Below are 13,387 nucleotides of genomic sequence, written 5' to 3'. Positions count from 1 at the left end.
CTCGGACCCGACCGCATTTCTTCCCTTGCATACATCAAAGCAAAAATTAGTTCCTCGCCGCTTCCTTGGGGCAAAACTACAAAGACAACCACCATCCTATCCCATATCCGTGTGTCTGTGTGTGTATGTATATATATTTATTAATGTATTTAGAGTAACGGCATTAGAAAAATAAAAATGGACACATGCGGACGTTCTAATAATGCCATCTTTTTGTTTTCCAGTAAACCACGGCTATTTTCACAGTGAGAAAATAAACGCACAACACGCGCACAAATACACGTAAGAGCTACACACCGATGACCAAAATAGGAAAAAAAAACTCGACACGAGCCGTCCTTCACATTTGGGAAGGCTCGTAGTTCATTTTAGAGCCATCGACGATATAAGAAGCACTTGGCTTGGGAGTTTGTCACTTTCAAGGCACGCACCTTCACCAGTGCCCATCCAAATTGCTTGGAAAAGATGCCATTTTTGTTTTGACGCCGTTCGCTCCTGCTCACGCCACTTTTGCGCTTTTTAAGCCGTCGCGTCAAGGTCAGTCTTGTGTGTGGAGATTCCACAGAAGCCCCCCCCCCCCCCCCCCCGCCCCAAAAGGCATCACTTTTTTTTCCTTATCCACGGCACTGATGCAGAATAGGGGCTAGACTTAATTTTACGGCTTTTGGGTTAGTATGAAAACTGAGATGGGTAAAGAATTCCCCAATACTGGAAAAGGGGCGGGGGGCTGGCTGGCGTTTGTCTTCCTTATTCATCGAAGCACTAATTTAGATTCAATGCTGTGAAGCACTCCATTTTCTGGCTTTAGGTAGTGGCAGACTTTGAAAAAAGTGTGGCCTGTGGGGGAAAAAAATTTCCATTTGTGCCCCTCATGTGAAACTGACCTGGCGTTTCCTTTTTTTTTAGCAGACGAAAAAATGGGTACTTTACACCTTTTTGTTTTACGGTAAGAGACTCCTTGGTCTCCAGAAAAAAAAGTGTAAATCTGCTCAATTATGCAAACATCTTTGAGCAGATGCATTTGCCTTTTGGACGAAACTTCCATTTGGGAGCACAAAGTTGACCCAACCTGTAGCGGCACAACTGTGACCATCCTTGTCCTCTGGCAGGCTGGCATTGAAGGAGTCGGGGGCAGAAGGGTGACACACGACGACAGAAGGCAAAGGGCAGGCATCATAGAGTTGACCAAAACGCCGTCTTTAGACCATTTCCAATTTCCAGTTGGGGTGCTGCATAGTCTGAGCGCCCTCCCTGGCCATGTAGGCCACTTCCGGCGCAGCGGCGGCGGCGGCGGCCGCCTCTTTCCGGTGGCCGCCCCGGGCCCCGCCCTTGTCGTCCTGGTTCCTCCCGAGGGCGGCGGGCGGCATCTTGACCCAGCCGTCGGTGGCGTGTCCGTGCTTCTTCTGGTGCCTCTTATAGTTGTCCCAGTGGCCGGTGGTGTAGCCGCACTCCTGGCACTTGTAGGGCTTCTCGCCCGTGTGCCGCAGCATGTGGCGCTTGAGGTTCATGCTCTGGTTGCAGCTGTAGTTGCAGACGGCGCACGCGAAGGGCTTGGCGCCGGAGTGCACGCGCTGGTGCCGCTTGAGGTTGGCCAGGTTGCCGCAGGCGTAGTCGCACAGGTGGCACTTGTAGGGCTTCTCGCCCGTGTGCACGCGGTGGTGCCGCTTGAGGTTGTCGAAGTGCGCCGAGGCGTAGTCGCACTGCGGGCACTTGTAGGGCTTCTCGCCGCTGTGCGTCTTCATGTGGCGCGCCAGGTGGTTGGGGTAATGCGTGAGGAAGGGGCAGGCGGCGCACGTGTACACCTTGTCGCCGCGCTCGCCGGGGCTGCCGGGCGACGACGACGAGTCCTTGGTCAGCATCTCCAGCGTGCACTTGGCGCAGATCTGCGCCGACGAGCCGTCCTCGTCCTCCAGCACCGCGCCGCACAGGCGGCACGTGAAGGGGAACAGCGACGAGGACGGCGGCGTCCGGCTCGCCCCGGCGCCCGGGCCGTTGCTCGGCGGGTGGCAGGGGGCGGCGCCGGGGGCCGGCGCGGACTGCGGCGACGCCCCTTTCAGACTCTCAAAGGCCGAGAGGTAGTCGGCGTTCTGAGCCGCCAGAGTCAGGTGGGCCGAGGCCGCCGCCACCTCTGAAATGACACGGCGCGCGGATTAGGAATGCAGAAGATAATGCTGCAAGAGATGCTATTTAGCTTTAGCGTTTTGGCGAGTGGCCCAAAAGGAGAAAAAAAAAAGCTATACGCGGTGGTTTTCACAAACGTACCCTTGGCAGCTTCGTCGTCGTCTTCGCTGGCCCTGCGGCCGCCTCTCTTGAGGCCGGCGTGCCCGGCGGCGGGCTGCTGCAGCGGCTCGGGCCCGGCGCCCACGGGCATGTGCATGCGCTGATGCCGCTTGAGGTTGCCCAGGGAGCTGCAGGCGAAGGCGCAGCTCTCGCACTTGTAGGGCTTCTCGCCGGTGTGGATGCGCAGGTGGCGCTGCAGGTTGACCAGCTGCGCCGAGGCGTAGGCGCACACGGGGCAGTTGAAGGGCTTCTCGCCGTTGTGCGTCTTCATGTGCCGCTTGACGTGGTTGGCGTAGCGCGACGAGAAGCCGCACAGGTGGCACGAGTGCAGCTTGTTCTTGTCCTCGCCGTCGGCCACGTTGTCCAGCGGCGAGTGCGCCTGCATCCCGAAGGCAAAGTCGCCGCTCTTGTGCTCCCGCGACGCCTTGCAGCAGCGCAGGCAGTAAGGAGCCGCCGCCAGGTCCACCGAGTGGTCGTCGCGCAGCTGGCCGCAGCCCCGGCACGACAGGTAGGGCGGGAAGGGGGCCTCCGAGCGGCCCGCCCTGCCATCGTCCTCCCGCCCGTGGTCGGGGGTGCTGCCGTGGGAGGTTTCCGTCTCGCTATCCATGCTGCTGCTGCTGCTGCTGCTGCAGTCGGAGCTATCCTCATCACACGGAGGATACACGGAGAAACCGATCTCAGCGGCTACCTCTGCGGAGGGGGGGGGGGGAGACGGCAGCGTCAATACTGTCAACTACTTGATCGGCGGACTCGACCGTCAGCGAAACGGGTAACGGGGTGGCAACGTTTCCGGCAAGTGATAAAACTTACCGTGGGAACAAACGGGAATAATCCAGCTTGTTTTGCCGTCTGCGTGCTCAGGCAAAAGCAAGAAAAGTAGCGCTTTGACACCTTTCTGTGGCATGTTGCTTCCACACAACTATGTCGGAGTGAGTTTGGAGACAAAAGGAAAAATGGTTGCGCTTTGCTGCCATCTCGTGGTAACGTCAGGCAACTGCGAGGCCCCCCTTTTATTTGATTGGGCTGCCGTCACTTACTTGCGGATTTTCGCTATTTCCTGGCTAGGGATTGGTCTCTCTCTCCTCTGCCAATCGCAGCCTTTTTACAACAAGACAAAAGCCAATCACATTATTGTTGACCGTCGCTATCCATGCCCAACCGCAACTAGTGAAAATCCACACAAATTTTGAACACGAAATTAATGTTTATTACATCCCCCCCACCCAATATTTCAATATACGAAACCCCCTGGTAAGGTTTCGTACTGGAAAACGCAACTCAACTGTAAAGTTCCCCTGTTGCCAGACCATTGTAACTCCCCGACACCCTTCATACCAACCTCCCTTGCCACTTGCCGTTCAGATCGCAAAAAAGCATCGCCACACCGAAACCAAACCTCAGCACTTTTGAGCTCAGAGCATGGAAAGAAGCGCGCTCATCATCATCACCATCACCATCATCATCAAGGCGCGCACGCGCGACACGGCCTTGTGACTCCAGTTTCACGACGTCCACCGTCACTCTTTGATACTCACGGATTGCAAGGATCCACGGCCAAAATGCTCGGCTCGGAAAACGCGGCTTTACCTCACAAGACGTCGAGAGCGATATGTGAGCGGAGCCAAAGAGTTTGGGTCGCCCCTTTTTTTGGGGCGTTAGACAGCCCCACCCTCTCTTAGTGGATGATTACAGAGCTTCATGATGATGATGATGATGATGATGATGACCATGCTTGTGAGGGTGGCTGATGGTAATGATGATGATGATGATGGGGTTATGATATTGGCAGCGGCAGAGGTAACAGCACATGATGATGATGATGATGATGATGAATGCACCGTCTTCTCATGATGGTCTCCTTGATGGTAATGGTCAGAGATCTATTTTTTTTTCCTATACTTGATATAATAATGGCGTCACATATCCTTTGTAGGTTTTGCAGTCTTCCGCCCGTTATTTTGTCGCGCAGCAACAGGACACGGAGGCAGTTTGCATGCGGCTTCTTAAAGGTAAGGTGTTTTTGTTCCAAAGGGAAGTACGCCAACGGATATTTCGGTTTGTATCGCTCAGAGTTTCATTGGGGCATGAGACAGGAAAGTAAATGGGTGTTTTTGTTTGGTTGTTTTGAAGGAAAGACAATTTTATGGAAAAAAAAAGATCACAGGACAAAACGTGAAAATGCACAAATTTCCAAGACAAAGCGGCACTTTACAAAAGCCTAAAGTCACATCTACTGCAAGGCAATTCCAAAACGCATTTCGCCACATGCAGAGAGGTCGGACTGTCGTAACAAGTACAGTACGATGACCAACCTGAGAATTTTTCCAGGCCAAGAATCTTGCCGGTATGATAAGGATCAGCAAATTGAAGGTCGTGGTCCAGGAGGAAGTCTGTATCGAAGGCGAGGTTTCCTGCACTCGCGGCAACTACAACAGCTTTTGAATCCACTACCGTGGGGAGGGGGAGAAGAAGAATTCACACGTCACCGGTAAGGTGTCTGAACTCTCGTGTACATACTCCTTGTTTGGAGTACTTACACTTGACTGGCTGTGGATGCTGTTGTTTTTTCCTTGGCATCTTCCAGTCAGCCTCTCATTTACTGACGACGTCTCCCCACGGACTGCCGCAACCATCGGCCCGTTGTGCATCTGACAGTGATTTTTAGAGAAGTCTGTAGACGGAAGGGGAAAAAATGGCTTATTTTTTTGGGTATATTCTTTTGAGAAAACGGGTTTCATTCACATTTGTAAACCACTGTAAAGACCTGATGCCTCCCTGTGGATGGCAGCGTTTCATGGCTTTTGTGATTTGAGATCAGTAAGATAAGATAAGATATCCTTTATTCGTAGGAAGTGCTATTTTTCTTATTGGCAGCAGGTCACCTAAATTTGGTTGGCATTTTGGGGAAGGCTGTAACTCCTTGCCTTCCGTTTCACAGGAGACGTATGACTTGAGAGTGTGTTTTAAGTTGTGAGCGCAGGCAACATAATCAACTTGTATCTCAAGGCAAGAACAGATCCCAAATTGCAAAGCACAACACAAATGAACAGATCGCGTTTTATTTGTATTCATTTTGTACAATACACATCTCAAAATCATGAATGACCACAATGATGGGAGCCCCTCCCCGCTGACGCAGAAATTATGCGACAGCAATGACTAATTTACGACGCGCCCGAGTGTTTGAAAACTCTTTTTCGGTTGACCGATAAGGTAACTAAATACTGGAACACTATAAAAAAAATCCTTATCGTGGTCGGGGAATAAATGAATAATGCATCTCGTAACACGCACATCGGGACAATATTCGCAGCCGTTTAGAAAAGCGGAGGCGAGGGGTGGGGGTGACGACTTAATGACAACATGTCCACAAAAGAAGAGCATGCGGCTAGCAGCTTCTAAGCGACGAAGCGACAGAAAACACCGCACGACGCGGCATTTTAAGACACCCATTGATTCACACGTCGGTAGACATAAAAGCCCTTCGTAGACGTGGCAAGTCCTTAAATGTATTAGTGGGCGGTCACGTCAAAGCTCCCTCGTCGTTGTTTTTTTTTTTTTGGAAACCCAGCCGGGGGTGAAAGCTAACGTCAACTTGACCAAATGAGTCCGTCATGCTAGCTCACCTAAGCGCAGAAAGTAGTCCTCGCCGCAGCGCACCCTTTTAGAGGAGACATGTGGCTCCGCGAGCCCGCCACTCACGCACGTCCGCCATTTCTTCGCGAGCCGCGGCGACGAAGAAAGGCAATTAATGTTATTTTTCATAACTTAATTGATTTTCTGATTCGCCTGTGTGAGCTCCCAGCGAGGAACAACAAGGACACTTCCGGCGCGGGGGGAGGGCGTTACTTCGCAGTAAAGGGCACATCGCTCTTGCGGTTGTTTGTGCCATTCTTTCAAGCGTTCGTTTTTACAACAACTGGAGCTTTTCGTCATCTCATGACGTCATTATTGAGATAGATTTTTTTGGGGGGGGGTGGGGGGCATAACATTCGGCATGAATGCGCTGGCTAAATACTGCGTTTTTAATGACCGGCATAACAATCACATCTCAATTGTTGTCTTGTATAGACATAATTTATAACATAATTTATAACAATTCTACGTTTCACTGGATTGGTTTCTTCAGACTCCTTTCGTAGTTATTTGGCAAATAACAAACTTTTATTTTGAAACGATCGAAATCTGTACGGGACATTACGTCGTGGTAGAGGAGGGGGTAATTTAACGAGGAAGCCGTCGTTCGAACATGTCGAAAATAATAATCGTTTTATGACAAAACTAAGGTCAGAGAATGCAGTGTTTAATTGGCGCATTAAAATTGAAAAAGAACAGGATCTAATTTGAATGGCCAGATGAAGCCAACAAGTAACAAAAGTCGGGCTTTTTTCGTGTGTGTGTGTGTGCGTGTTTTTCCGGCTTTATCTTCACAAACCACCGTTGGCCAAAACCTTGATTGTCCTTTGAACTTTCTGTAATGGTGTTTTTGTCAAGTAATTTATTTAAATAGCCTTTAGTCAGAAAACCGTCTCGAAGGGCTGCACAGGTCAGGTCCACAGTTGACAAATATTAATCACAACAGCTGATCTGATCCACACAGGAGTGCGAGGAAAAACAAAACGTTTTGGGTACAAATAAGAAACCTTAGCTGAATCCCATATTTGTTTTATAACAAACAAAAAGAATCATATAGAGGAACAATGTGCGTGTTGTTGACGAACGGTGCTTGCATGAGCGCGGCCGCCCTCTATTTGATCTTATTTGTATTGTTTATGAATAGGAGAACCCTCAGCTTCCTGCGTCATCCCATTGGTCCATGTCACCGCAGTGTGCCCCCCCCCCCCACCCCCCTTCCGGGCCCGTCGTCAGCAAGTGCACGCCGGGCCGAGGCACACCATCTCCTCGCCGCGCCTCGCGGTTCGCGTCGCCTCCTGCCCGGCCGTCGACCCCTTGCACCCTGTTAGCGGGCTGCACCTGCCGGCTTCAAGGCGCGTCCAGCCGTTGGGGGAGAGAGACAGAGAGAGCGGGCAAGAGGAGGACACCGCCTGAGGATTTTCCATGCTGCTTTAGGGGAGGAGCCATTTGTGTAATGCGCCGCGCACAGCGAGGTAGGAAGCCGTTTACGTAATGCATCTTGCTCTCCATGTTTTGGTGGCATCTTGTTGCGTTGCGGGGCTCTTTTCCGTGCCAAGCTATTGCAAAGCGCCACTCCCTCGCTTGCCATCGCGACACCCCGCTCGGACTTGCACGTGAAGTCCGCTTGCGTTTTTGCTAATTAACGCGCCGCAACCGTTCGGAAATTCAACACCAGGCAGGCAAAACGGCGTTTCGCGACTTCCGACAACAGAACTCGTCATCTCATCAATTTGCTGTGTAAATTGGAAAGGAAGCTCCGTGTCGCACGCAGGTCCCGAGCCTTGCCTTGACATTCGGCCACCACCACTTCGTACTGGTTTCCCTGCAGTGCCAAGACAGTCTCAGGTGGTGGCGCCGATGCACAGTCAAGCTGCTTTGTCATCCGCCAAATAAACCCCACAGAAGAAGAAGCAAGGCCACGTTGAGTGCACTTGCGTTTTGTGCACACATTTTATATCTTGACAGGTTATGTGAATAGCAGATGTTTTTACTTTTTATTTTCTTTTTACTGTTTCTATCTTGCAATTTTATTGCGGAACTAAACACACATTTGGGTGTTTTGCGGGGGAGGGAGTAACTCTAATAGATGAATTCTATTTTCATTCATTTCATTGCCGATTGTGAACTTGAGATCGTAGATACGTCTTGTCAGAAACTGCTCCTTTGGCTCTTATTTCTTCTTTGTCTCCGATCGTCGTCGCTCCTTTGTCATTGCACCCCCTAGTGTTCAGACTGTGTGAAAAACCCCCAAATCATATTCATCAGAATGGCACGACTGACTGGCATGATAAAGTACTATGACACGACTCACGCGTACTTCTACTCGGTGTTAAAACAAACGGCAAAAGAAAGAAGGAAAAAAGTGGTCCTGACAGATTTTTAATGAGGGCTTCCGCAGCCGTGTGCGAGAGGATGCCGCTGACCGCGCGCGGGCGGGCGGGCAGGCTGGGGTCACCCTTCGCGAAAAGCTGCATTGCTGCTGCGCGCTGCCGTCCGGCCAGGGTTGCGCGGGGAAGGCGTCGCGGCACTTCAAAGTGTCTGCCACTAGATGGCAGACATAACTTCAGTAATGCTCTAATATGCTTCTAAATCATTTTTACATGTTCATTTGATTTCAAATGTGTTCATGAATCAAAGGTAATTCATTCATGAAAAATGGTTGTTCATTTATCGTGGTTGTATTTGGCAGAGTTTCAAACCTTGGGGTGTTTATACTGAGAGCTCTTTCGAACATTTTGACCCTCTCACCCTAAATAAGGTAGCCCAAAAATTAGGAACCACCTCCTTTGAATAACTTTTACTTTTTTTTTTGCTTGCAGTTGCTGTGAAAAGGAGGCCTAAAAGTACTCGAGTACAATCCAGCGGAAGAAGAAAGCTGTCCATGTATCAGTTTCGGTGATGTTCCCTTAGTGACGGAGGTCACCTCCTTTTGCTCATCACCATCGCTCCCTTTCTTACTGTGAGAATGCACACACACTCACACACACACACACACACACACTGCGCTGGCGCTAATGGTCGCAGACCCGCGCTCGTCCTCAGTTGCCGCTCCAGCCGCCGAGCATGAAGAGGCCCAAGCAGCAGACGGGGGGGCCGCTCAGCTTCCTCAACTTCTTCAGTCGAAAGCCCAAATCGGAAGCGCGGCCCGAAAAGCCAGCTGAGGCTCGGCCCAAAGAGGAGGTGGCCATCACGCTCACCCTTAGCCAACAGCTGCCGCACCAGGTAAGGGCGGATCCTTCGAAATTTGGGACCTGGAATTTGGATTGGAACTGCAACGTGTTTTTTTTTTGTCATTAAAATACTTGCGCTCACTAAAACGGCAGAGACCTTGTCAAACTTTGACAAAGGTCAACTAACGTGTCGTGCTCTCGTGTTAATGCTCCTTTGTTTCGACGGCACCTTTCAAAGCATTCGTCCTGGAACAGAAACGCCGACAGGACGCTACGAGGGGAGCATAAGATGAGAGCGAGGCTGTCGATGATTAACTTTGGGTGGCTCAGCTGCTGCCTGCGCCCGTTACAGCCCAAATCCATTAGTGTGTTGATTTAATGAATTGCTAATTTGCCTCAATGAGGTTGCCTAGCAACCGTTAGACCAACATCCATCTGCAGTCGTGACTTAAGTCGGTTTACTCACTGGTTCATTGCAAAAAAAAAAAACGTCGAAGAACGTGAGCGCGTGTTTTCGTCTGCCTAGGATCAGACGACCAAAGACTCTGACGATCGGAGACTCTCGGGAGCAGAAAGCAGCAACGGCGGTGCCGCGCAGGCGGAGGACTGCGCCGCGGCGGCGTCGACAGCGTCCGGCCTGCCCGCGGGCACGGGCCCCGCCGGCGGCGCCGACGTCCCGGCGGCGGACGAGCACCTGGAGGAGTGCCCGCTGTGCCTGCTGAGCCAGCCGCGGCGCCGCTTCCCCACACTGCTCAGTTGCCCGCATCGCACCTGCGCCGACTGCCTGCGCCAGTACCTGCGCATCGAAATCTCCGAGAGCCGCGTGGGCATCGCTTGCCCGCAGTGTCCCGAGGCCCTGGCGCCCCTGGATGTGCGCACCATCCTGGATGACCCGGCGCTGCTGGAAAGGTTTGAGGAGTACCACCTGCGGCGCTTCCTGGCCGCTGACCCGGACACGCGCTGGTGTCCCGCACCGGACTGCAGGTATGCAAGAATGCCTGAAGAATGTCTGCCTAGTAACAAGTTCATTTTCACAATGAATACAGAACCGTTGTAAGATCTTTGATGCGCATAAGAATTGATTGTAAGCCACGGATTCAGCCTAGCAACTCATAGTCCTCGGTCCACAGCTACGCGGTGATGGCCTACGGCTGCGCCGAGTGTCCCAAGCTGAAGTGCGGGCGCGACGGCTGCCACACCGAGTTCTGCTACCACTGTCGCCAGCTCTGGCACCCCAACCAGACCTGCGACCAGGCGCGGCGCCAGCGCGCGCACCAAGGGCCGGGCGGCGAGGACGCTTCTGCGCTCTACGTCTTTAGCGAAGAACCCGGAGGAGGTGCGCACGTCCTATCACGCCAATCGTGAACGATCCCGTCGCAACAATGGTCCGCACCGAGGGTGGTGCCTCTAATCTACCTAGCAACAAGCAGGCAAATAGCCCGTGTTGTTGCTGTGACCGCATTGACGGCGCTAGCTCAACAACCGGCGCGCCAGCTTTGACTTTGGACGCCGTTTTTTCGACGCAGATGCAGAGGAGATCAAGCCGTGCCCTCGCTGCGGCGCTTACATCATGAAGACCAACGACGGCAGCTGTAACCGCATGAACTGTACGGTGTGCGCTTGTCAGTTCTGCTGGCTGTGCATGCAAGAGATCACCGACGTGCACTACCTCAGGTAAACGCCCGTGTTTAGCTCCCGAAATTGAACAAAAAGTCTCATGACTGCTCGCGCTTCAGTCCCTCAGGGTGTACTTTCTGGGGCAAGAAGCCGTGGTCTCAGACGCGCAAAGTTCTGTGGCAGGTGGGCATGTTGCTGGGCGCCCCCGTGGTCATCTCGCTCATCGCCGGCCTCGCCATCCCCGTCGTCATCGTGGGCATCCCCATCTACATGGGCCGAAAGGTACGCGCCGCCTGCGATGAAAACGACTTCCTTCCTTGTCGAGAACGGCAAACGGGTTTTTCACATGACGCGGCGCAATCCCGGCGCTCGCCACCAGGTTGACGGCCTTTGCCCGTTTTGCAGGTCCACGGCCGTTGTAAGAAAAACAACATCTCAGGAAGTAAACACTACTTGACGGTGGCCAGCGGCGTCATGATGTCGGTGTTTGTGTCGCCCGTCATCGCCGCCGTCGCCGTAGGTGAGAAAAAGGGCGTTTTCGGCGCGTCCGTTCGACGTGATCCCTCGCGGCAACGCAGTCAAAAGGCAACGTGGTGAATGTGCGCAGGCGTGGGCGTGCCGCTCATGTTGACGTACGTGTACGGGGTGGTGCCCATGTCGCTGTGCAGGAACGGTTGGTGTCGACCGCCCGCCGACGCGCCCGACACGCTGGAGGACCTCGCCGGCTGTGAGTCACGCTTGCGTTCCATCTTACAGGTGGTTGGCGACCGCTCGTTTAACGCCTTTGCGTTGTTTTCCTCGCAGATCTACTTCTCTCTCACATGGTGAGTGACCACTGGCGGGCTCAGAGCAGCCCGACGCTGGCTGACACCAGCGTGCAGGAGGTCAGCGCGCAGGAAGCGGGCCCCGCACTTCCCGCGCCCCCCGGCGCCACACCCGGATCCGACGCGGCCGAGGAGTCCCCCAAACGCCACGGCGGGTACCCCACCCGAGAGGCCGGACGATCGGGGTGCGACGGCGCTTCGAGGTAAATGGTGTCACGCCCCCATGCCCCCCCACCCCCAAGCTACCTAAATTTGTCATTTTGAAGAAAATTGCTCAGCCGAGACCACCGCAATGTCTTGACTTGATTGGATTTGTTCTGCGGCCGCAGGGACGGAACCAACATCGAAGTGCGCGTGGAGATCGAGAGGCAGCCCAGAGGCGCTCGCCAGTCCAGCCTCAGCAGCGTCCTCTCCAGCCGCAGTTTGTCGACGGAGTCCCTGGGGCGCTCGGCGAACGCTTTCCCCGTCTTTGAGTCGGAAGACGTATGACTCCCGCCACGGGAACGACGGACCCCCGATGGCTGACTTCTGCTTCCTTCCCACCAGATGCCTTTAAGTGTGAGGAAGACACTAATGAATGACGTGTGTGTGTGTGCGTGTGTGTGTGTGCGCACAAGTGCTGAATTAGTGTGTCTGTCATTTCAAAGCAGGGGTGGGCAAAGTGTGGCCCGGGGTCCCATATGGCCCTCTGGGTCCTTTAATCATGTTTTTAATCCCGTACATTTATCTAATTCAATCTTTTGTTCACTGATTGATTGTGAAGAATAAAATAACAGACGCAGGCAGACTTGGAAAAAAAATGGCCCCCTCCTCACATTTCCGTCTTTCACTTGTTAGCACTTCTTCAGGTCAACGACGATGACATGATGTTATGTCAGATTTTTTTTTTTTCTCCAGCCCTGAAATTTTGTGCATTTGTATCTCATTGAAGGACTTTAATTGAGTCGTTTTTAATTGCTAAATAATTGAATTGAAAATGAGAACAAAATGTTATTTGGTTGCTCGGACTTTTTGCAGGTGAACGCCGCCAATATTTTCATGATCCAAAACGGCGACCCTCGAGTGCAAAACTTTGCCCACCCCTGTTGTCAGCAATCCGGAGAGCCTCCGTTTTGTGGTGACATTTAAGCATGTTCGTCTTCTCTGTTGGGCTAATTCTTTCATTCAGCACCCTTTTAACAAGAAAACCGCCCCCCTCGCAAGATTTTATAGCCACCCGCCCCCAACTAGACAAGGTATAACATCGATCAGGATATAATGCTGAGCATGCACAGGTAGGCCGGGCCGCTCAAGCGTGAAACGGCCGGCGAAGGTGACTTTGTGGCGCTTAGGAATGCGGCAAAGTCACAAGTCATGTGGACAAAAGTTGTGGGGCACGTGGCGAGTACAAGTGCAAGAAAAACGTTCCCCGTCCTCCGAATGATTTTATTAACGTAACGGACTAAGAACAATCAAGCCCATGTCTCCCGGTGAGACGTGTTGCATTAACCAAGAGGACCCGGCCCAAGACTTTTGTCCACGACTTTTGTCTGTTCATCTTCCACGTTAAAACACACACGCGTTACACTTAGCGGAGTGTGTGTCGCGTATATCTGACAGGCAGGATTGAGATGCTTGGAAATGATCACAGGACACCACCAATATAGCAGCAGCAGCATGATGATAACGATGATGCCACGACCTCTGGCCAACACTCCACGAATAAAACGAGCAGAATAATAAGGTGACTGGTCAGGAACCGCTTTGCTTCATGAGTGTGACGAAATGATGATGGGTTAATAAATATCTCACTATGTCAGACACTGTTACAGGGCATGTTTGTGCATCTGTTGACTTGGGGGGGGGGGGGGGGGGGACATG

At 52.5% G+C, this 13,387-nt stretch overlaps 2 protein-coding genes across 6 annotated transcripts; one reads left to right on the top strand and one right to left on the bottom strand.

Annotated features, from left to right (window-relative positions):
- Window positions 1–190: 190 nt before the first annotated feature.
- Window positions 191–6,187, bottom strand: znf513a (zinc finger protein 513a). Of its 3 annotated transcripts, XM_052052806.1 has the most exons (5): window positions 5,907–6,187; window positions 4,818–4,951; window positions 4,593–4,727; window positions 2,263–2,970; window positions 191–2,128 (listed from the first exon to the last, which is right to left on the bottom strand). In XM_052052806.1, the coding sequence occupies exons 2-5, from the start codon at window positions 4,855–4,857 to the stop codon at window positions 1,200–1,202; spliced, it is 1,812 nt and encodes a 603-aa protein (XP_051908766.1). In that variant the 5' UTR covers window positions 4,858–4,951; window positions 5,907–6,187; the 3' UTR covers window positions 191–1,199. The 3 variants fall into 3 exon arrangements, with proteins under 3 accessions (XP_051908766.1, XP_051908768.1, XP_051908767.1); XM_052052808.1 differs by lacking the exons at window positions 4,593–4,727; window positions 4,818–4,951; window positions 5,907–6,187 and adding exons at window positions 3,091–3,199; window positions 3,318–3,450; XM_052052807.1 differs by lacking the exons at window positions 4,593–4,727; window positions 4,818–4,951; window positions 5,907–6,187 and adding an exon at window positions 3,091–3,451.
- si:ch211-278j3.3 (E3 ubiquitin-protein ligase RNF19B) lies at window positions 4,638–13,368 on the top strand. 3 transcript variants are annotated; one of them, XM_052052811.1, is made up of 12 exons: window positions 4,638–4,768; window positions 7,061–7,388; window positions 8,736–8,875; window positions 8,959–9,138; window positions 9,613–10,070; window positions 10,217–10,422; window positions 10,613–10,760; window positions 10,823–10,985; window positions 11,109–11,223; window positions 11,311–11,430; window positions 11,508–11,712; window positions 11,857–13,368. In XM_052052811.1, the coding sequence occupies exons 4-12, from the start codon at window positions 8,980–8,982 to the stop codon at window positions 12,014–12,016; spliced, it is 1,734 nt and encodes a 577-aa protein (XP_051908771.1). In that variant the 5' UTR covers window positions 4,638–4,768; window positions 7,061–7,388; window positions 8,736–8,875; window positions 8,959–8,979; the 3' UTR covers window positions 12,017–13,368. The 3 variants fall into 3 exon arrangements, with proteins under 3 accessions (XP_051908771.1, XP_051908769.1, XP_051908770.1); XM_052052809.1 differs by having other exon boundaries at window positions 11,508–11,730; XM_052052810.1 differs by lacking the exon at window positions 4,638–4,768 and adding an exon at window positions 6,414–6,566 and having other exon boundaries at window positions 11,508–11,730.
- Window positions 13,369–13,387: the final 19 nt, after the last annotated feature.

Source organism: Hippocampus zosterae, chromosome 19 (assembly GCF_025434085.1).
Source record: "Hippocampus zosterae strain Florida chromosome 19, ASM2543408v3, whole genome shotgun sequence".
NCBI lineage: Eukaryota > Metazoa > Chordata > Actinopteri > Syngnathiformes > Syngnathidae > Hippocampus > Hippocampus zosterae.
The sequence above is the reverse complement of the archived record's forward strand: the minus strand, read 5'-3'. Positions and strand labels throughout refer to the sequence as shown.

What these genes read in the sequence shown, in the direction of transcription:
- znf513a (XM_052052806.1), bottom strand. Translation starts at nt 4,857, where the DNA reads ATGCCAAGGAAAAAACAACAGCATCCACAGCCAGTCAAGT. An exon ending in GCATCCACAGCCAGTCAAGT is followed by an intron (nt 4,728 to 4,817) that starts GTAAGTACTCCA and finishes TCCCCACGGTAG; the next exon opens with TGGATTCAAAAGCTGTTGTA. An exon ending in CGACGACGAAGCTGCCAAGG is followed by an intron (nt 2,129 to 2,262) that starts GTACGTTTGTGA and finishes GTGTCATTTCAG; the next exon opens with AGGTGGCGGCGGCCTCGGCC.
- si:ch211-278j3.3 (XM_052052809.1), top strand. Translation starts at nt 8,980, where the DNA reads ATGAAGAGGCCCAAGCAGCAGACGGGGGGGCCGCTCAGCTTCCTCAAC. An exon ending in TGTCCCGCACCGGACTGCAG is followed by an intron (nt 10,071 to 10,216) that starts GTATGCAAGAAT and finishes CTCGGTCCACAG; the next exon opens with CTACGCGGTGATGGCCTACG. An exon ending in CATCGCCGCCGTCGCCGTAG is followed by an intron (nt 11,224 to 11,310) that starts GTGAGAAAAAGG and finishes GAATGTGCGCAG; the next exon opens with GCGTGGGCGTGCCGCTCATG.